At 32.9% G+C, this 23,734-nt stretch overlaps 1 protein-coding gene across 1 annotated transcript in view; it reads right to left on the reverse strand.

The window, feature by feature from the left end:
- LOC129221165 (RNA-binding motif, single-stranded-interacting protein 2-like) overlaps nt 1-23,734 on the reverse strand; it is a 144,132-nt gene that overhangs the window by 41,550 nt on the left and 78,848 nt on the right. Inside the window, exons 4-9 of the mRNA XM_054855615.1 lie at nt 12,090-12,262; nt 8,656-8,714; nt 7,382-7,473; nt 3,251-3,408; nt 2,161-2,222; nt 610-710 (exon numbers count right to left, since the gene is read on the reverse strand). Of these exons, the coding sequence (XP_054711590.1) occupies nt 610-710; nt 2,161-2,222; nt 3,251-3,408; nt 7,382-7,473; nt 8,656-8,714; nt 12,090-12,262 (645 nt within the window). The remainder of the gene's footprint in view (nt 1-609; nt 711-2,160; nt 2,223-3,250; nt 3,409-7,381; nt 7,474-8,655; nt 8,715-12,089; nt 12,263-23,734) is intronic.

The following is a 23,734-nucleotide window of genomic DNA, read 5'->3' on the forward strand; positions in this document are numbered from 1 at the left end:
TTTATAGTGGTAGGTATAAAATAGTTTATGAAATATAAATTTCAAAACGAGGACACTCTTTTACGCAAACCCTATATTTTAGTCACATGATCTGACTAATTGTAAAGGCAGTTGCCAACTTTGGAAATCCTTAATAAGTAAAAATTTATCCTGATTTGATAATAAAGACGAAAATCAAGTCTCATAAATTCTACTAACTGCATGGTAACATATTTGTGTATGTTAAATTTAAAAATAAATCTAAAAAAAAACCTACCATGCAGATATAGATACCATGAATCAATGATACAATTTAATAATTTAAAATTATGAACGCTCTATTATTGCAATTTTGGAGAAGATATAGGTTTCATCAAGAAAATGTTTACAAAGAAACACTAAGTCTTAAACTTTTTTAAAAGAAAAATATGCTATGTAAAAATCAATCAAATATTAACAATATCTTAAAGTAATCAGAAGTTTTTTTTTTTTTTTTTGTATGCTTATGACCTTTACAAGCATTAAAACTTAAAGCAAAAATCACTGATAGTAACTTGATTAATATTCTCAATTCGAAGCAGCCACCCTAGCACCTAGTTAGTATTATAATAGTTGCTCTCAGTAACTTACTTCAGATCTTTCATGCCATAACCTTTGATCTTGGTTTTTGAATTGATTTCTTCTTTTGTTGCCTCCATCAGCAAATTTAACTAATAGTGATTCTTTACAGCCTGAAAAAGAGCACTGATGAGAAGGTACAAGAGTATGACAAAAGAATTCGATAAGAAACAATTACTATTTTTGTACATAACTCTGACTGAACAAAAGGAAAGGAAGAAAAAAAAAAACCCCTTGCTCACATTACTAAAGAGCTGCGCAAACACCTCACTTTCAATGAGGACTGGAAAACTTTCGCCACCTGCACCAAGTGCCTAACTCATCAGGCTTCTCCAGGTCACATTTTGCATTGCATGGGACTCATATCAACTGGTAGTCTACTTCAGCAGCAAAAACTCCTCATGAAACTTTAAGTTGATAGTATGTTGTATTATTTTGGAGACTACATAATTCGACACTTCTTACCACAGCATTATGTTTTAGATGCTACTTATGTCATGCTAATAGGAGTTAAAATTCTAATGTGACACTTCGAGATGCGACTCCTCTACATTTCACAAATGAAATGGATTGATTTTTTTTTTTTTGAGAGATCAAACAACATTATTTGACTATTGTATCCGTGTATACTGACAAAATTATTAATGTATTCATCTGATACAAGATGTTATTTACATATTGAAAGAAGATCATAGAGTCAAAATTAGTCCTTTAGGGATCAAATTAAATTTTCAACACAGCAAATTAAAGGTACAGTAAAAAGTTTTCTACTTCACAGGGGAAAAAGTTTTTTCTGATGCTATTTACAGAGTAGTAGTTAGTCTATTGAGCTGAGTCGAGAACTTTCGTTGTAGGTGCAGTTTTGTACTTTCCATGGGAGTTTGCAACCCTGTTACCTATAAGCACACCTCCACCTCATTTAGCTCACAGAGAGATCTGTTCATGACGTCGAACATCCAACATTGGTGGCAATCACATGTAGAACTCAAAAATCTACTGGAAAATTATTTCATTTGCTACTAAAAGGCTTGGTGCCAAATGATCAAATAGTCATCGAGAAGAAATTGATAAATCAAAAATTAAACTATTCCAAAGTATTAAACATGTATTTAGCAATTATTTGTGCATTTTTCATGTTGTATTAATGTTCTTCAACTTTTAACACAAGGGTAAAACACTATGTACTCTTCAGACTGAGTTTTGTTTTTCAGCCTTTCTAAGTATGCCTCTTAATATTATGATTCATTCTCTATTAGTACTGTAATATATTACCGATGATTGTTAGAATGACTAAAAATAAGTTAGTATTTTATTATACAGCTGCAAAAATCAATGCTTATAGGTGCAAGAGAAAGGTGTTTTTATCATGTTGGACTCTTAACAGGGCACAACAAGGACAGTACCCTACCTGCCATATCCTAGATATACCACAAGGCACAATGAAAATCAAAACCAGAAAAACCTAACTGAAATGTAATAGCTGCACAATTTCAATGATTCAGTGACTTTATTTCGTTCCGTTTAATAATTCACGATTTTTCTACCCATTAATTTGTTACTTACCTGCTAGCAACTTTCCATTAAATCGCTGGATTATCATTTCACACATATCTCGAGTGTCCATCCTAAGAAAAGCAGAGGTGAATAATTTAGAAATTTAATAAAGTAAATCTTTGAATAGTATTTTAAAATTTCAAGAATTCTGTTATTTTTTCCCGTCTAAAGAACTCGAATAAATGCTTTAACAAGAAATTAGTTTAAATATAAGCCTAACTTCCATAAGATTTTTTTTAAAGGATTTTTTTACTTTTTTCTTTAAATGTGTGATTTTTAAATGTAAGCTTTCCTTTCCTTCTTGTATGCCCCATTTAATTCACTACTCACACATACACACAGAGAGAGAGAAAATTGTGGCCTACTCTCCTTACATTGCTTGATTAAACTTTTGATAGTATTCCCCTACTCAATTACATTCAAAAAAAATTCTGGAATTTTCAATCCTTCGCCTCATTATAAACCATTAAAATACGGTTGATACGAAACGTCAAAAATCAAGGAATTTGTTCGTATTAGCTGTTATTCCTAACAACTGTAAATAAGTGATACTAAGAAGAAACAAAGGAATGCTTACCTATATTTAAAAAATATTAAACTAATACACACATGGTAATTTAACTGCTAGTATGTTCAGAAAAAAAAAACAACACTTATTTCTCATAATTGAACATTTTCAGAAAATTTCGAGAAGGGTAGATGATAATCGACAATCGCGGTATAGGTTGTAATCCACAATGAATGATGAACAGTTTTATCTCTGAGTAAATTCAAATGTCCGCAGGTTCTCCATACACAATGGGACTTACCTAACAAAAATGATGAATTATTTCTAAAAAAAAAAAAAACTACAGTATTCAACATTGAACATTTTAAGTAAAGAGGTCAGAAATGTTTACTCGTTTTAGCCGATTCTTTCAGTTTAATGTACTTACTATAAGCAAAATTTTCAATGTAATTAGATAGAAAACCTAACTTAAGGAACAAAATGTTCGTTTTAGCTGCGATTTCGATTTAAACGTGATCGTACTAAGAGTTCAACTGTGTTTGATAAAAAATTAAACTTGAACTTCATGAGTTCTTTTTTCTGAGCACTTACCTGGCAAATCCAACACCCCTAGAATTCATGGCAGGATCCCTGAGGATGCGGGTAGAAATGACTGTTCCGTAGGGTGAAAGCATTTCCTCCAGCTCTTGTTCAGTCATGAAGGGAGGCAGGTTGGCCAAGTACAAGTTCGTTGGATCTTGTTCTTGTTGCTGCTTAGAAAGAGCACACACAACCCATTTCAGGATGCAAGTTGAAGAAAACAAAATCGAAACATAGCAACTCATCAACAGAAAGACTAATCATCAATCATGCGGGTAAATAATTTACTGCATCACATTTTTAGAGGGAAAGCAATGTTGAAGGAAGGAGGAGGAAAAAAAAGATTTAATGTTTCATGAAAAAAAACCCCAAAGGTTCCACTCATTATTTGAAATATAGCACTCTCTCTCTATTCTGAACACTCATGGAACTGAAGAAAAGTGTTCAGATTATGGGGGTCTTCATTATAGAGAGAGACTGGATAATGCATGTGTACATGTAATCTATTGCTTTGGTGGACTTTGCTGAGTACTTTGCCAAGTATATATACCAGTTGCTGAGACAGAGCTGCTAAATTTTGGATTGGTGGCTAGTGCAAGTGCAATGTCTAATTCAATTCAGTAGGACCTAAAACCTTGCATTTCTTTCTTTCCTTTTTAATTTAAAAAGTTTCACACAAAATTCAACAACAAAATATTACAATACAGTAGAAGCTTGATTAACTAAGGTTTCTGTTAATCGAGCCTTTAGTAAAGTTTTTTTTTTTTAAATAATGTAAATTTTACTAAATATAATCTATTTTCAATTTAAAAATAAGAATATTTTATGGGAATTAGTGTTTTTTAAATGCATCTTTTAATATTTAACTGGGCATTGTAAGAAATGACAATTATTTTTAAAATTTAATACATGTTATTTTTTTATTTTAGTGTTTTAACTGTAAAGCATTATTTTTTGTGTTCATTTTCATATTTTGAAAAAATTCTATTGTGTTTTTAGTTCATTCATTTAAAAAATTTGCAATACTGGTAAGTGTTATGCAAAGTTTAACCGAGATTTTTGACATCTGAGTCACTAGCGGTCCTAATTAGCTTGGATAATAGAGGTTCTACCTGGACAATACCTGGAGAGAAAAAAAAAGTAATTTTTAATCTGTTTTTGCAGTGTGTATTTCCCAGCCTCATTTTGCTTGAAGGTAAGATTACTTTAAAGGTTTTGAATACAACTTAATTCAATGGTTTAGTTCCTGAAATGTAGTTCAATGGCAGAAACTTCAGGCTCATATTGCTCATCTGAATGATTGAATGTGATGCAGTAATATCCAGGTTTTTTTTTCTCCCTTCCTCTCTTCACCTTCCACTTAATGCCCTTCAATCATTGTAATAAAATTTTCATGTATTTCAGGCTTACCAATTTGATTTATAGGAATTCCGAGTAACGATTGTAAACATGTTCAGTATATAGAGAGGTAGTAATTGAAGGAGGTTAAAAATAGCGTTCATAATACTGGGGTATTCATATTATAGAGTGTTCAGAGTACAGAGAGGTCAGTCTATGTAAAGTCCATAGATATTTGCTGGGACAATCTAAGTATGTTCAAAATATCTGAGTGTTGACATTAGGGAGTGTTCAGATAGAGAGAGAGTCCACTGTAATACTTTTTAAAGGTCTACTTGCAAAATAATTTTTTAAGACAATTTTCCCTTAGCACAGACAGAAGTACTCTTTTTAAATGACATTGTTGTATTTGCTTGAAAGTTAAAAGCTATTGAAAAATATAAGTGACGATTACACAGAAAAGTGTGAGCTTTTCTAGGGCTTATACAGCAATCGAAATGCAATGACAAAGTTTTTTACAGCTCCATTTATTTTGGCAGTGTAATATCTGACTATTTCAATTTTTGCCTTATTGGATGTGAATATTATTTCTGAATTTATTTCAACAAAGAATCCTTTTTACTGGAGCTTTATGAGAAGGGTTACATTGAAGATGTGTTAGACAATAACAATAATAATAGCAACAAAGCAAATGAACAAGTAATTAAAAAAAGAAGGCAATAAGGAAAGAAATTCAACGTTGAGCATGTACTTGCTGGTAGAAAATCAAACAAATGATATATTATCTCATACAAGTCACCAATATTGTTACAAATAATTGAAAAATATTTTCTAAAGGTTTCAACCTTTTGTGTGTGGAGAATGACAATATGAATATGTAAAATCTTTCGCACTGTTATACTGAACAATAGACAATTTTTATTTTAACACACAGGAACAAAGAGATGTAGGACTGTCCTCCAATATCTTTTTTTTTTTGGAATATTTTCTTTTTTGAACCATTAAAAAATACATTCACTGCAAATGTTTGAAAAATTGCATTCAGGTCAGCTTACTTCAAAATAAATTCACATTAAACAACCATAAACATTATCATTTAAAGATGCAATCGTTCTTCTCTTTTACAATCAAATAAAACCAAAGACAAATCTAGACAACAGTGCGGGAGAGATCATCAAGTGTCAAGGTCTAAGGAACTTTGAAAAGGAGGATAAGTTTTCAATAGAGAACTATTCAAAAAATAAAGAAAGAAAGAAATGAGTTTTGTTTATACCAGGAAAAAATGCAGTTAATCGACAGCACACCTTCTTTTCTAAGCGAAAAAAGAGAGTTTCGATAGTGAATAACAATAATATTTTAGAACATTTCTTGCTTGCTCAATACATATGTTTTTAAAATTAAGTTTCATGTCACAATATTCTAATTGAACGATTGGCAATGTCATTAGTTAAAATATTGATAATAGCATTGATTCACATGTACTTAAATGCTGTAATAGGAAAAAAAAGTTTGAGAAAACCTATTTTTGGGTTTGTGTGTGTGTGGGGGGGGGGGGGGATTGGCCAAAAGAAAAGGTGGCTTGAAAACAATTTAAGTTACCTTTTAAAGTTAGTTGAACACTTTTCGAGCTGTTTTTTTTTCCAGCAAATTAACCAGAATGCACAAGAAAATGATTGAGCCCACAAGAAAAAGTGTCATAAGCAAAAGCATCATCATGAAGAGACAAAGAACAAGGGAAAGCAAGTTATGTACTCTCATGAAAGCAAACAGGGAACATTCACTCAATAACATTAGGGGAGCTTATTGAACCCTTTATCATTTTCTAAAACTTCTGAATTTCCTTGAGAAAACTTGCACAGATAGCTTTCATTATGATTGCATGCTGACAAATGATGAGTGTTTGCACACAGTAAGTCCCCAAACATATGCCACAGTTTAAGAAATCCTTGCTCTCTCTAAGGCACAAGTTTCAATAAAAAAAACTTGAATGGAGTGGAATTATAATGAAACACTTGTTATAACATCATTCGTGAGATTACCGTGTTCTTAATATTGTAGGAGAGTAATTTCAGTTGAGGTTGTTATATGAACAAAAACTCAAATTCAATTAGTTGATGTTGAGGGCAGCAGCTAAGGTCAGGCTCATTACTAGATGTCAAATCATATGACAAAAACCATGTTAGAAATTAAAGTTTCATGATTGTTTTATTAAAAACGAAAGATATGTAATCACCACTTTCTAAATTAAGTTTCATTCTTGTTGCATTTTAAAACTAAACTTGTCAAGATTCTTTTACAAGTGAATTGTTTTATCACAAAAAAGTTAATCAAAATTTTACAAGTATATATATTTTGAGGAGAAGAAAAAAGAGAGGATTCTCACTTATGAACTCTTTCCAATCAAGACTTTTTGTGCTGTGCTAATGCAATATCTTTACTGTTCTCTCATATATATATTTTAGGAACTTTCAGTTAAAACCATCACTCTTAATACAGGATATCCTACATCCTATTCCTCAAAAACTTATTTGAAAAGCACAGACAAATTTTATCTGTGCAGAGTAAAACACTCTCTTCAACAAGTCTTGTGATAATTATGGCATTATATATCAAAAAATCAATAAGCGAGCAGAATGTCAGTTCATTAAATGTTCACAATGGGAAAATGTTTTTACAGTTCTCTGGTTTAGAACATTTTTAAAGCACTTTCACAATAGAACAAGAAGGCACAGGAAAAAGAAAAGTGAAGCAACAACAGAAAGAAAGAGAGTGGCAACACTCATGAATTACCCGCAAGTAACATACTTTAGCCATTTGGGCCTGCACCCCTTGAGTTGATAGAGCTTTGACAGCTGCCTCGGCGGCCACAGGAGATTCAAAATCTACAAAGCCATAACCTGCGAAAAACATGGGAATAATTCAAACATTTAACAAACTAACAGAACATATACACACACATTACATTGAAACAAAAATACAAGTATCAAATGCTGAAAAATGATTAAGATATAAATGATAAAAAAAAAGTGAGAGAGAATTTCCAGCATATTGATCCCCGTGCTTTTGACAGAATACAGAAATGCCTTACATTTCAAGTATCCATTCACACAAAGAATGTTTAAATTATAACCAATAAATAAGTTTAACAGCCTTTTACACATGCCCAGTTAAAAGAATAACTGTACAGATCAACTATTTCTTGTTTGGGATACAATGTAAACAACTAATTTAGAGAACTTAATCTCGAAAGAGATAACTTCTTAGGTACAGGGGAATTTTGCTATGGTGACTTGCTTTACAAATTTTAAAACGAAGTTTTAGAAATTAAAGCTTTCAGAAATGTTATTGCTCACAATATCTATATTATTTATGAATTTAGAGCTTTCAGCATAAATGCAACTTTGGCAGCTACTAGAGACCAATCAAAAATGAAAAGGAAAGAGGGTATTGACTGAAAAAAAGGGGCACATTATAAAGTAGCTTGGTTAACATTATCTCTAGATAGTAACGTAGAGTAAAATAAGAAGAATACATAAACAAAAACAATGAACAATAATGCCAGTTTTAAAGAATCTTCAATAAGAAATCCATCTTTGAAAGAAAAAAAAAAAGCAAATCCATCTTTCAAAAAAAAAAAAAAAAAACTCCAGAGAAAAATAAGACCACCTGATACAGATAATGTGGAAAGTGAAGAATTACAAAGTCTTCGGCAGACATGAACAAAATCTTTAAACTTATCCAAGGAATAGATTTAAAAACATAGATTTTTCAACTAAAAATTATATATAATACTGTAGGGTGTCACATATATTATGTCTAAGGTGAGTTAAACATGAAATACAACTCTCATTTATAGCTACATCCAATTTCAATGTATACTAACACTAAATAACTATCATAAAAGTTTCATAACAAGAAATAAATAAAATAGAGCTTCATATGATAATTCCGACCAATTAAAATCATTTTATTTGAAGCAAATGAATTAAAACAAACAACTTTTAAGGAAATTACATGAAACATGGTTTAATTAGTATACATAATACTTTACGATTAGTTTTAATAACAAAACTTCTCACCTTTGCATTTATTTGTCTGTTTGTCTAATATTGCTTTTGTAGAAATGATAGGTCCATATCTAAGAAGAAAAACATGCAAAAATAAAAATTGAATCTTGATTACATTGTTTTTGCAGGCATAGGTGCAATACTTTAATTTTTCAAGTCTTCTTCCAGAAAATGAAATTAAACAAGTTCTTTTAAAATTTTCAGAAATGTCTTCTCTTACTTCCATATAAAGATGTTGCAATTCATCTCAATTAAAAAAAAAGCAACCAAAGTAACTTGAAAAAGCATCTCTCCCCCACCTCCTTTTCCTGGAGCTTATGTTCTGATGAAAAAAAATATTACTACTCACACTAGAGATGGATCCAGGTTTTAGCTTTCGGATCAGCAATTTAAGAAAAAAAATCTGATACATTATAAAGATCCTTTTTAGTTATCCCAATTCTATGCAAAGCCGATCTGGCTGAAAGGCCTCCATGGAGAAAAATGCATAGAAAAATTTTAGTAGGGAGGGTATTTTTTATATTGGAGGGTTTTTAAACATTTCATTTTCAGGGAAGTTATTTGAGCTTAAAGTTACTTATATTTTTATACAAAAACATTGTGAAGGAAATGATTTTACAAAATGTAATTTTGTGAAAGGGCAGATTTAATGATTGGTAGTTTTGTTGAAAAACCACAAAGCCATAACACAAAATTATTGAAAACTAAATGAGAAATTATAAGCAAATTGCCTTGATTATGTCATGGAGCAGTTACTGTGTAGGATAAAGCAAATAAATGTTCTTTAAGAGCATATCTGCATAAAAATCACTTAATATCACTGTTTGTTAAAATTTTGATGACTGCTGTTGTAAACCTTGTTCGTACAACACACAATAAGCTAGGCAGGCTTTATGACTGATTTAAAAGAAATAAGTTAACAGCAGTGTTTTAATATTTCCCTCTGGCCTAGTAATTCCTTAACTCTATTTAGAAAAGGGTGCCACAAAAAAAAAGTAATAAATAAATACATAAAACATAGCTGCCAACCTCAAGATAAAAAAAATAGGAGCACTTCAGGGAAAAAATAGGAGCAATGAGGGTTAAAATAGGAGCACCAAATCGTGGCCTGTGCTAAACCTTTCTTCTGTACCGTAAGCTTCTATAAGTTCTAAGCACCATTACAATGCGTTTCTGAATTTTCATGTTAGATTTTCAACAAAACTACAACCAAGTTTAAAATAAAAATATTTTACATTAAAAAAGCATCATTACGTAAGTACATATTGAAAATTAAAAAAAAAAAAAACATGATTACTTTTTGATTTAATAAAACTGCAACTCTTTTTTTAAAATATTCCTTTATACATATCCTACATGTATTGAAAATGCATTGCATAAGAACATATTGAAGATTTTAAAAAAAAAAAAAAACACGATTACTTCTTATACTTGGAAGTAAAGCAACTTCATAGGAAAGGTCAAGACTTGGAAGTCTTCTAACTGGCCAGTGGCCACTAGACTCCAAAAACTTAGTGGCCACAACTGTCACCAAGTTTTGAACCACAAACTGGAGGGAGATGGGGCAGTTTTTACAACTTTCATGAAAAAAATATATAGATGAATAGGACTTCACACATTTTAAAATAGAGTCATTCAATACTTTTTTGTACATGGAAAATTCAAGTTAAAATAGATTTCTGATTTATTAAAAAAATAAATAAACAAATGAGAAGTCAGCAGGAACCTTCATTTTAGATGAAATGGTTTCAGCTTATAACAAATCCTCCGAGGCAATAAGGATCAAATACAGATAAAATTTCTCTTTCAAAAAAATAATTGAAAAAAAAAAAAAACATAACTTTTTGCCTTTTGTTATTTTTAATAGTTTGCATTGAGACAAACAACCAATTCTGTTTTCGGAAACTTAGGCTATTAATAGTCTTGTCTACTTCCATGTTGCAAATGACCAAACATGGCAACAATGCAAAAAATTTAAGATGATAGATTTTTGAATTTGTTGCATTAAAAGTAATTATAAATAATTAATAATCCTTAAAAAAACTAAAATTTAGATGAAATAGACAGTTTTTAGCATATTAGCATCCAAACCAATCAGGATAACATAATATTCTGAAGAAAATTTTTTTTCATTTTTCAAGAAAAAAAAATTAAGAATTTTCCGGGAAAAAAAAAAAAAGAAGAAGCCCATTTCGCATTATTTTCAATAGTTTGCATTGCAATAAACATCTAATTCCGATTTTGAAAACTTGGCCACTTTAAGAGTTATGTGTACTTAAATCTCGCAAATGACCAAATATGGCGACTAAGTCAAAAATTCAGATATAAAATTTTGAATTTGTTGCATGAAAATAATTTGAAAATAAAAAATCCCCATGAAACTACAATTTAATTGAGAATCTTTAGCACATTCGTGTCCAAAGCAATAGGGATAAGATGAAATTTTAAATAGTATACTTGTTTTCATTTCTCAATAAAATTATTTAAAATAACCAAAAAAAAAAAACATTTTGCAGCACATTTTGCTGATTTTCATTAGTTTGCAGTTAAAAGAAACCCCCAATTCTGCTTTGTCTTTGAAAACGAAAGCATAAGCATCGTCTACTTCCATCTTCTGAATGACCAAACATGGCGGCTACGTTTTGCACGTAGCTGAAATGCTTAATGAAAAAACAATGTTTCCAGGGCATACAATTGCCTCATCTTTTGTTGAGTTTGTGCATAATTCCTACCTTCCAGGATAGGGAAATTTCTTCTTTTTCCTCAGAAATCGAAAAGTGTACAAGCAAAGTCAAAAAACGGAGTTTTTTTTGGAATAAATCGGATTTTTGGAGTATGCAATAAAAATCGGAGAAACTCCGGGAAAAACGGAGCACTTGGCAGCTATGATAAAATAAAATAGAAAAAATCATTACTTAGGACGCGGAAAAGTATTTGCTACCAGTAATATCCACTACTGATGCTCAGAAAACGCCATTAGCTTAAACAAAGTTATTGACTCATCAACAATTCTATTGTATTGTTGGCACTTGGTGGATAAGTCAAAACCATCAAGCATTGTGCTAGTTCACATGCAGTTTGGCCCCAATTTTCAGTTGAAATTTATTTTTTACTGAAAAAAAAACATTGACACTCCAGAAAAAAAAACTTGTTTTGCCCATGCTTGAAAATAAAGCAACCCTCACTTATCATGTTTTCAACTGGTTTTGAAGTGGACTCGTCCAAGAAAGAATGTCAACAATGCCGAGACAGACTACACAAAAGCGGAAACGAGGAGCCTGACTCTGAATAAGAGTAATATAAATTTGGCTAGTTTTTTTATGGGGGGAGGCGGGCCCGGTGACCAAACCGACAAAGGGCCCGCTTTGGATCTTGACATGTTGGTGGATAATTGGGAGTTTTCTGTGATTTCGAGTACGAAAAAGGATACAAAGTAAAAAACTTACGGTGAGCAGAGATTGAACAGATCCTTATCCGTCGTGTTTTGGGTGAGGCCGCGTATGTACAAGTTTGTTTTGCTCAGCTGATCGGAAGCATGAGAGGAGCCCCCAGAGGAGTTGGCCCCTGAGGAGTGTTGCTGAGAGGGAGGAGAGGTAGTGGGAGCTCTCGGTGGAAGGTTCTGAAAAGGAAACAATAGCATGACTAACATGTATGATCACTAACATTAGTGGACACTTTATTTCAAATTAAAATGCTTTACTATTTCCCTAAGAAAAATTTCCAACACATATGCACCAACACAAGTTACTTACCAAACTGAAATTACCAATACATTGGTACTAGCACTAGTACCAGGGTTGGGTTTTTACTGTGAAAAACTGGTTTTTACCAGGACATGGGAAAAACTACGTTTTCACCGTTAAAAACCGTGGTAAAAACTGTGATAAAATCCTAGTAAATTCTATTAGCCCTTGTTCATTTGCTGGCAGGCAGTGATTTATTATTTTAACCAATAAGCTTCAACACATATTGTAGTTTATAATCATCTGTTATTTTGTATAAATATATTTATTGCATACTAGAAAATAATCATTGGGCCAGTGGGCAAGTAATAAGATGACGGCTATCGCATGAATTTCAGATGTATATTTTTTTCTTTTCAAAATTATTTGGGAAGGGCATGGGACAAGTTTTGTGCTATTAAAAAATCAAATCGATAGTTCCATTAAATTTTCAAAGTTTGTCAGTAAGTAAATATTAATTTGAGATAAAATAATTAATTTGTGCTGCATGTGTATTACATCAATGTAGATCACAACCTTATTGTGGCGCAAATGGGAACTGTCCACGTTTACAACCTTAAACATGAACAGTTTTAACCATAATTTACTTTAAAAACAAAAACCATGTGCCAAGAAATGACAGAAAAAATAAAAAACATACCATGAATATTTTTTTCCCCTCCAAGATAGTGAAAACCATGGGGAAAACAAGTTTTTCCAAGGGCGGTAAAAACGATGGTAAAAACAGGTAAATACCATGCCAACCCCAACTAGTACAACTAGAACTTTCTTTAAATGCATTAAAATTCACAATTTTCTTGCAAATGTGTAGTAGAAAATTTCCATTCATATGTGATTAAAAAAAAAAAGCATTAACAAACCAAGCATCCAGGGGTGGCCACCCCCCTAAGAGTAAGGGAGCACCTCCCTAAATACTGCAAAGCCCCCTCCCCAAAAAAGTGAAAAATGCCCCTCAAAACACCCCCCCCCCCCCCGCCTAAAAATTTTAATGCTGCAGTCTAAGTCATAACCCCTAAGTGGGTACCCCTGTAATCATGTATAACATAGAGCACCAGACATACTTCTTTAATTTTTGGTGTGAGTATTTTGCTCACTATACGAGTTCAGGAGGTTTAAACAATTAAAATGAAGAACTTAATAAAGGCGTAGAAAGTTAAAATAAATTTCTGAATGGAATATAACTATTCAAGGAAAATGTAAGATTCATTGTATTTAATGCTTATTTTTTGTATCCACAAACACTAAATAAACAAATTGGGAGAGGGGGGGGGGGGAGATGTTAAAAAATTAAAAATAAAATTAAAAACAAGTCAAATGGTTCATGTGACTGTACTTCACTACTTTTTTACTAGAAAGTCGCCCATCAAGATATAATGGGTGAAAACTGCTTCTACATTTGAACGAAGCCATTGCCTGTTTAGCGATATTTTGATAGTTGAAATTGAAACCCTAGCTCCTGTGGATTAACCCTAACCTCCAGTAGGTAGCATTCATAGTTGATCGTTTTTTCATTTCTTCATTCCCCTGAAATGAGTCTTACCAGCTAGGGTGTTATTCGAGTTTTAGCAGCCAAGTGTGAAATTTGTCTGAATAGTCGATAAATAATCATTTTTGTTATTTATTTATTCTCGCCCAAAACATAACCCGCTGTAGTGTGTCACCCAGCTGTATAAGTTAGTTCAAGATTTTTATAAGTAATTACAAAATTAATGTGAAAAAATATGACAAAAAATATGGTTGTTAAAAAAAATTTTTGGAATCCAAAAAAGATTTAATTGGTGAAATGAAGATTGATATCCAAACAGAGCCGGATTTGGAAGTGTGGAGGCCCCGGGGCAACAAAGGAGTGGAGGCCCTTAATCAGGATTCGAAAAGAACATATTTTCGAAACTATCCGATACTTTGATATATATCCGAATATTTTGATATATATGTGTATATCCAATATTTTGGATCCTTGAAAGTTAGAATATTTTGTAAAAATTTTATTGTGGGGGTCCCCTTGTTGTGGAGGCCCCAGGGCAGTAGCCCCGCCTGCACTCCCCTAAATCCGGCCCTGTATCCAAATTGAGTTGTTTTCAGCCCTGGGGGAGGGTGGTATGAAATACAAAATTGAAATCTAACTTCAGAAAAACGTTTGGAAAAAGAATGAAATTTTATAGAGGTGTAGAGATACCTTTGAAACAAACCTATGCACATCTTCAGCTTTCTATATCCAAATCCTGAGGATCTATGATCTCCGAAAAATGTGATCCAAAAATGGCGGATCAGCTTTTTGTGCCAAACTGTCAAGTTTAGAATAAGTTTACAGAAAAGTTTATCACACTGGGAGCCTGAAATTTTTGGCGTTTAAATACAATTAGCTGTTAAAAGATTCAACTATTTTTGAAAATTTGAGCTCATATTTTTTATAGAATACGAGTAAACTCGTGAAAAAGCGTGGCGGGGAAATTTTTTCCTGAATTTTAAGTTGTCATAAAATCTGAACAAAAATAATTCAAAGGCTCGTACTTCATGATTACATTGTGAAAATACTTGTTTTAAATGGGTTACAGTTTAAGAGCTAAAATATCTATTTTCTAAAATATATTGTCATCCAAAGTGGATATCAAAGCCGTTCAAGTGAAAAATAGCTTATTTTTAAAGCGTTATAGCTCAAGTGTGTCACCCCGCATCTTCTTTTCATTAATACAGTAAAATCCTAAAATGCAGACACTAACAGGACAATTTTTTTGTCCGCAATAGAGGGGTTAGAGGGGTGTCCGTTAGGAGTGGTTTTACTGTACCATTAGAAAGAACAGATTTTTTTTTCTTTCAAAATAAGTTTTTTCTTCTATCGTGTTCTTTCGAAGCTTACTACTATTATATATGCAAAAGTTTGTCTGTATGGATGTATGGATGTTTGTTATTCTTTAACGCAAAAACTACTGAACGGATTTTCATGAAACTTTACAATAATATAGCTTATGCATCAGAATAACACATAGGGTAGTTTTCGTCCCGTTATGGGGGGTAAAATCCCCTTAGGGGAGCAATAAAATACAATTTTCGTATACATTTTCTAATATAGGGATGAAAAAATACTTGCGCATATTAGCATTATATGTCCATCAAAAGCTCTGATTTTTCTGCTGAAGATGGCACCTGTTCCAGATTTCTAAGTAGAATAAAAAACGAGTTATGAGCTTTTTAGTTCCATGTTCGAAGGCTTTCCTCAACTCAATACAGTATTTAGTGTATCATCTCAACTCCCTGCCGATAGCGGCAATTGTTGTATTGTTGACTATCTTTGCTTTTCGTGACTGTTCAAGGTTTTTCTCAAGTCAAACCTTGAAGTAAGATTTTTGCACAAGATTGGCAAATAATACATGATTTGGCTGATCATTTTCCATTTAAATGGAACTTTAATGTAATTAATAGTTTTTATTATTATTTATGCTGATTGAACACTTACTCATTATCCAATCAATCAGCAGATCGCCAAAATTTTTGCAGAAAGATTTCCGTAGCTGATGCATTTGGCAGTTTTTTTCAACGTCGCTGTTTTTGAAGCCGAAGACTACGTCATAATGTTTCTCAGCTTTCACCATGTAAACAAAATATCGCCAATCAAAAAATCTTAAAAAAACTTTTTTTACTGTGTTAAATAATCCAGCAACTAAATTAGGCAAATCCATAAACAGCACAAAAACTTCTATTAACTTTCCTTTTTGCACAATGTCAAACAATCGCCAAATTTTACTACTTATTTTGGAAACATTTCAGATAAAACTTTTTAGAGCCATTTTATGGTGACCAAAAGTATCTCAGCACCTGGCGATAATATCTCAACGAAAATTAACATCATATCGTTTTACAAAGTAAGGAAAGAAGGGGGGAGCATCATTAAAGGTATCCCAAAACGATTCAAGCAAATTCGGTAAAATCGCACCAAGAGCCCACAATGATTGAAATTTCCCAAAATAACTAAAGCAAGTATAAGGGGATTACGAGCGCAGCTACTTTTTTTTAATCACTTCATACTTCATTAGCCATACAGAGAAGGTTTTAGACTCCATGTTAAAAAAAAAAGTATCAACAGATTAATCTTTTTTAAACATGAGAAGATTAATTTCATGTTTTGGAAATTTGTATATGCTTAAATATAGTGCTTTCGTTTCTAAATCAATACTATTTTGTTCCTTATACTTATTGCTATTTTAGTTTTATGGGTAAGGAGAAACTGTATTCTTAATCACGTCAAAAAGATGTGTTTTAAATTTTTTCACTTAAAACAGAAAACAAAAGCAAGTAACGATTTTTTCTCATAATTATTACTGACCCAGGCAACGCCGGGTATTTTTGCTAATAAAGATATAAAAACGAATTTTAAATTCTGTCTGTTGTAACAAATTGCTATGCTTAAGTTCAGATTACGGGAAATTTTATCACACTGGAAGCCTGAAATTTTAGGAGCTCAAAGTACTTTCGGTTGCCAACACATTCTACTAGTTTTATGAATTTGAGTTCATTAACTTTTGTGTAGCACGCATGCAAAGTTGTAAGAAAAAAACACTGGGGAAACTTTTTCCTGGATTTTAGAATGTCAAATTCTGAACAAAAATGATTCAAAAGCTCTTACTTTGTAATTCTATCGTCAATATACGTGCTTTTAATGGGTTATAGTTGCAGAGCATAAATATTGATTTTCTAAATGATATTGGCATCCTAAGTAGCTGTCAAAATCGTTCACATGAAAAATAACTTATTTTTAATGCTTTTTGCGCTATAGCTCAAGTTCGTTTCATTGCATCTTCTTTCGTTGGTACCATTAGAAAGAAGATATTTTTTCACAATATTTTAGAGGCCCATTTAACTTCAAAATATTTTATTGGCACAGTGCGGTCCGCACAGTTTGCCACCCCCTAAGCATGGCCCTGCCTCCCAATAAAACAGTAAAAAAATTGGATTGAGTTCAGCGTCATCACAATAAAAACTTTTCCTGCATGTGTTAAACATTACCAAAACATATTATCAAATTATCAAGCCGTGGTGCGAGTTTCATTGTTGAAACTCGCAGGTTACTCGATCATTGGCTATTATTTATATCAGGATTATTTGATGATAGTGTAAAGAAGTGCATGAAAGTCATTCCAATAAATAGCCAAAGAAAAGTGCAGGAGTAAATTGACCGAGTCAAACAAGCATTGTGTAATTAATACTTCAAATTATCGTTCTCAAACTTTAATGTTAATGATTCCTTTATGAAAAGGGAAAAGAGCAAATTATATTACTTTTAAATTGTTACTTTAAACGGGCTCATAATTTCAAACTTTTTTTTTCGGGGGGGGGGGGGGGGTACATACACAGTGCATGCAATGTTAAATGTTTTTAAAATTGGGGGGGGGGGGAATTCACCTCTAACTGATTGCTAAAATTACGGACCTGATTCAAAGTATTTGATAAAAGGCTGCTGTAGTTCTGAATAACACAATTTTTCAATAATATTTTATTTGAAGGAAATAAAAAATCAATTGTAAGCCACTAAAACTGATCACTCAGGTCGATTTCTGAAAGAATCCTTTTCTTTCTTTGTGGTCAATGGGTTACATCAGTTATTAGACATTGTTGTTCTGACAAAATTAACTAACCGCTTTAATTAGCATCGTTCTAGCATCTGCACTCATTCTCTGCAAAACTGGTTTTTGTTTAACACCAGAAATAGAACTTTTTTCAGTTATGTCTTTTTTAGCCTCATCAGATATCAAGTTTCATGATTCAGTTTCATTAATGAAAATTCAAATCAAAATTAAAACCTTTGATTGGGAAACAAAAATTAATAATAGTGATCGCCTTTTAAAAATTGCAAATTGATTTAGTCTTTAGCGCCAGGTTTCCTCAGAGCTTTTGAATTTTAAGTGAACGTTCCTGCACACCGAAAAAGTACAGGAACTTCCTCTTCATAAGCAATCTTTCTGTGTGAGTGTGTGGAGGTCAGTGCTTTTTCCACATAAATTTCCCCGAGTCTCTCGTCAGAAGTCACTTTCAAGGTCACAAACCGATAGGCCGGTCGTCGAAACAGGCGTTTTCGTATTCCACTCGCTTTTAATCGGAAAAGGAATAATTTCCTCTCAGTTATTTTTCATGAAGTGAGGAAAAGGGAATCGTTTCTGCAGTTTCACGTTGCCCAAGATATTTGAAGTCTTTTGAAAAGATGAGTGGAAGAACGAGCACTAAGAATTTTGTTTTTGAAACAAATTTCTGCAACTTTAGATGTGTGAGATGTGGTGAGGTTACAACAAACAAAACACACTAACTCAAGTAAAATTGAAAGTAACGTTCCATTGCAAAAAACTTGCAGATTACTGCACGCATGTTTCGGCGTCACAAGCCGCCGAAAATGCCTTTTCTCAACGTTAAAATGGATGAAAAGACATCAAATACGATTTTTTTCACTTTTTAGTTTAATACATTTTTTTAAAAACAGTTTTGCAATCCAAATCAGGCGTTTCAAAACTCGGCAGATTAATAAAACTCCATAAATATATAGAAAGAGCAGTTCAATAACCTTGTTGAAATTTTGTTCCGATTTTTTCTACTGTGACCATTAATGGCGCTCATTCACCTTATCTTTTGCACGAATTGATGGTGTTCTTGTTTGACTTGACTATTTTTTTTAATGCAATGGGGTCGTTTCCAAAATTTTAAAAGTACTTTTCTCTGAAAGAGCATGCTTAAAAACATAGGATCTGATCATTTTTCAACTAATTTCTTTAAGTTTAATATTTTTAAAAAAATACTTAAATCAGTGCGTTTTTATTGTCTACGCTTCTGCTGATGACATCACAAATGATGAAATGCCATTCAGTGTTGCCATTCACAGTGCAAAATATTTAATTCGCATCTTTACTCACGTGTATTGGCAACGATAGGGTTGATAGCAAGCGTAGACAACGCCTCCTGAGGCGTTGGCGTAGAACGCAATTTTAATTCGCTTCTTGATTATCATAACGTGGAAATGTGGTAGAAAGATGCGCAATAGTGCATCATTTATGACTCAATAAAGACCACGCCTTGTTTGAAGAATCGGACATTTAAAAAAATTAATTAAAAAATAACTGGTGGGGAAAATGAATTTTCCGGGTCCATGTTTTTTTTTTTTTTTTTTTTTTTTATTCTATCAATTTCAGTGACTAAAAAGTTCGGAACTCAGAACTCCACAGCACTAATCGTTCAGAAGTTTTTCATCAAAAATAAAAAAGTAAGCTCGGTGTTTTTTGCGCGTCACATTACGGTTGAAATAAAAAGTGTCTGGGGACGGATATAAAGGAGGGGCCCCACACCGGTAATTTTTACGTAGTTAAGTTCTAAAACAAAAGTGTAGGCCAGCTTTGATGGCAATACAGTTCGAATCACCCTCTCGAAATCTTATCGGAATCGAAGTTTCAAAAAGGCATTTTTTTGACTACCTTTAGTGATGTTACGAGGAGGAGTTTTGAGGCCTTCGCCCATCGCCCAGGCATTTTACAAAAGTCTTAAAGACGCGATTTGAGACATTTTATACATACTTAAGGAAAAGAATGGGTGTAGTGACTTTCCTACGATAATTTTTCAAAACTGAAGCTCCAAAAAGCGCAATATTAAACGACCTTTCTCCCGGAACTGTCACGAAATGGAATTTCTAGAATCCAATTTTAGAATATATCTTTCAACGGAAAAGGGACGAAATAGGATCAGGGAACCCCCAGGGCTAAATTTCTATGTTTAAGAGTCGTTTTTTTTTAAGGATGAGGCAGGCTGGATAGTTGACTTTTTTTATTTTGCTGAAATTTTCAGGATATGTCCCTTATTTAAAACTACTAAACACGTGTGTTTTTTAATTTTTACAAAAAAAAAAGAAAGAAAAAGAAAAAAGGAACGTTTTTGAACGAAATACCCTTGTGAATGAAAAGTAAAATAAGAAATAATAACGTCAAATAGCACGAATTGCAGATTACTGCAGACACGTGTTTTGGCGTAACAAAGAACGCCTTTTGCAAATCAAAAAAAAAAAAAAAAAAAAAACAGTTTATGGATGAAAGGCATCCGACAAAGGACATACGTTTTTCGAATGTCTTTTCATCCATAAACTCATTTCTTTTGCGTTGAAAAAGGCGTTCCTTATAACGCCGAAAAACGTGTCAACACACGTTGTCATTTCTTATTTTCAAATTGTCTACTTGGTCAGGCGACTTTTTTTGAAACATCTCGTCTTCCCTTTTTCATTTGAGAATTATGAATCTGCTTGAGTGTAGTAAGGTTCAAACTGAACCAAAGAACCTTTTATAAAGACCACGAATTTGAATGGATAGGAGAGGTTAGGCCCTTTCCAACAGCAAAAAAACGAGCTTCTCAGATTAATAAAAGACACACCATTATAATATTTTCAGGAAAGGAGAGGAAACTGGTATGAAATCATCTCCAGAAAGCACATCAAAAGAAATCAAAGACATCCGACAAAAGCGTATGCCTTTGGTCGGATGCCTTTTCATCCATAAGCTGATTTCTGTTGATTTGCAAAAGGCGTTCCTTGTTGACGCCGAAACAAGTGTCTACAGTAATCTGCAATAGGGAAGTTGCAACCTATTAAATGTTCATATTTTGGCTATTGGATATTGTTAATTGACCCTCAAAACTAAAAAATTCACCATCGCCGAATTTTAAAACACCGTGGTTGATTTTTAATGAATTTTTAAAAATCCACGCGCAAAAGTGCGCGCTTCTGAAACGTCACTAGCCTACGTCACAGGGCGCGAATGGGCAGCCTTCCGCCGAAGATCCCTTGTTTTCGCTAGGAACATTTTGAGCGCGCTGATATTTTTATTTTTTAGAAATTAAATAATCCTTTTGAACACACTATGGAGACCGGATTCGTTAAAGCACAATCTAAATAATCTTCCTCATGTAACATCAATGAGGATATTCGAACATTTCCGAGAAGATGAGAGGTTTAATGTTCCAGAAACGCGAGGAGTTAAATGGGAGGAGATAAGCCTTTTACGTTTCGTCTTCGAAGTCGAATGCGTGACTTCTCCCCTACCGGAAGGCGCATGTCGTCACTTCCTATGCCATCTGACGTCACAGGCGCTTGAACTTTAAAAATTAATTAAAAAAAAACTACTTATCGTATCGCAAAAAATTTTTCACCTATGATGTTCATACATGTTACACTATCATATAAAAAAAAATTGAAAAATCGAAAACTTCCCTATTCGTGCTGTTTGAAGTTGTTTCTTATTTTACTTTTCATTCACAAGGGTATTTATTTAACTTAGACAAATAGAGTTTTTGTTGCATACTGAGTAGCTTGTGTGGTTTTCAATTTGGTTCCTAGTTTATGTTGTCTCTTGTTATTATTTTAGTTAGTTTATAAAAATTTATTAAAATTTTGTTACAAATAACAGAAATAAATACCTAAAAGCAGATAATTGGCATTCTTTCACAAGCGCCAAAAAAGTCTGAATTAAGTTTAAAGTCAAATTGCGTAAAATTTGAAAAAATAGCCATAGGTCTGTTAACTGATTGTGTTTCTATGTTAAGAAAGGCTTCTTCTCTAGGTAGTTTCATATTTGCTGACTCTTGGCGCAAGTAATTAATGACCTTGAAAGTCATGCAATTTTGTGATTTCTGCATTTTCAGAGTCAAATATTTCGGTGCGCCAAATGTCAGCCACAAAAACCTTTCTCTTTTTGGATACTACTCTATGGTATGTATTTACTGAAACATGTACTACTGTGGCTCACTGTTGGCGCAAGAAGATTTCGACGGTAAAAGTTGCAGAAGAAAAATTTTTTTCGTACAACTTTGAGTGACCTCTGACCTTTGCGAAATGAGTCAACTTAGACTAATTATGTACTAACAGATATCGAGGATGTAGTAAAACACAAAATAATTGCCAGTGCCACGGTTCACTCTTAAAGTAAAAAGTATTGGTCAATGTATATCGGTATTCTTTTCTTGAAAAAAAACGAACTAAATCCAACTTTGACCTTCAAAAACTTTCAGATTTTTTTTTCCTGCAAAAATAAAAAAACACACGTGTTTAGTAGTTTTAAATAAGGGACATATCCTGAAAATTTCAGCAAAATCAAAAATGTCAACTACCCAGCCTGCCTGATCCTTAAAAAATCTGGCTCTTAAGTTTTAAATAACTTTAAAAAAAATAGATATGGCAGTCCCCCCCCCTCCCAGCAGGTGTAAATCAGATACGCAGAAAGAGATAAAGCAAAAAACAATCGCTCTTTCCTTGAAAAAATTCTGGATCCGGCCTTGGTGTCTCATCACAATACTATCAGCTGACAATACACACGATCAGGGGCGCCCCGAACTTAAATTCTTGGAAGGGCGGATATTCTCATTTTGTCGAATGGCAATTTTACCGAATGCCAAGTTTCACCGAAGGAAAATAATTTTGCCGGACAGGACTCAAAATTTCGCCGAATGATAATTTAGCCCAGTGGTTCCCAATATTTTTAGGCTACGGAACCCTTAGTCATTTGCTTTTACATAAAGGAACCCCACTTTTGTTCATGACTAAAAGACAAAATGCTAACGACGTAGGAGTCAACTGATAAATATGAAAAAAGATCATCATTCAATTATTTTCTTATGCATAGAAGAAACAATTACGTGAGAATTTTCGTATTTTGACGGATCAACACGTTTTAAAGTGCACTGAAACCACCTTAACCATTTTTGGAAACTATCTGTCCGTCTGTTTGTGTTTAGCATGAATTTTAACTATTTCTTGAGGACGATTTGTCCACATCATACTTTACTGCGCAATCCAAGCTTCTCTCCAATGGCGGATTTATCATGTAGCAAAATGCAAAGGTTCTCCATAACCATAAGGCTCATGATAAATGTTTCATACAGTTCTGTGATTGACATTTAGGGGCCAACAATATTTTACCGGCCGCCAAACTTATAAATCTGGAGCGGAAGAAGATTGGAGATACAGCCTTGTTATTCCCCCCCCCCCAATCACGACATTCATTTTCTTATATCAAACCAAATTTTATTGAGTAAAACTGAAACAGAAAATTTGTTTCCAACAGATGATCTCTGAAGTGCAATAACGATTTATACTCGGGCATGAACAGTGTAATAGGTTGCTCAAACGAACAGTAATGGTTTTTAACATCATGAAATTGCACTGCGTTTTCTTCATAGAGATTGTTTTTATCAGAAATTCACTTTTTAAGAGAGCGAAACATTCTTCGTTTTTCCTTTTAGGCAGGGAACACAAAAATTCAGCTTTCTTTTTAACGCTGTTATTTTGTCTCTCACAAAAAAATGTAGTTACTGTTTCCCTTTGAGTGAAAATAGCC

This window comes from Uloborus diversus, chromosome 4, assembly GCF_026930045.1.
Source record: "Uloborus diversus isolate 005 chromosome 4, Udiv.v.3.1, whole genome shotgun sequence".
In the NCBI taxonomy this organism is placed as follows: domain Eukaryota; kingdom Metazoa; phylum Arthropoda; class Arachnida; order Araneae; family Uloboridae; genus Uloborus; species Uloborus diversus.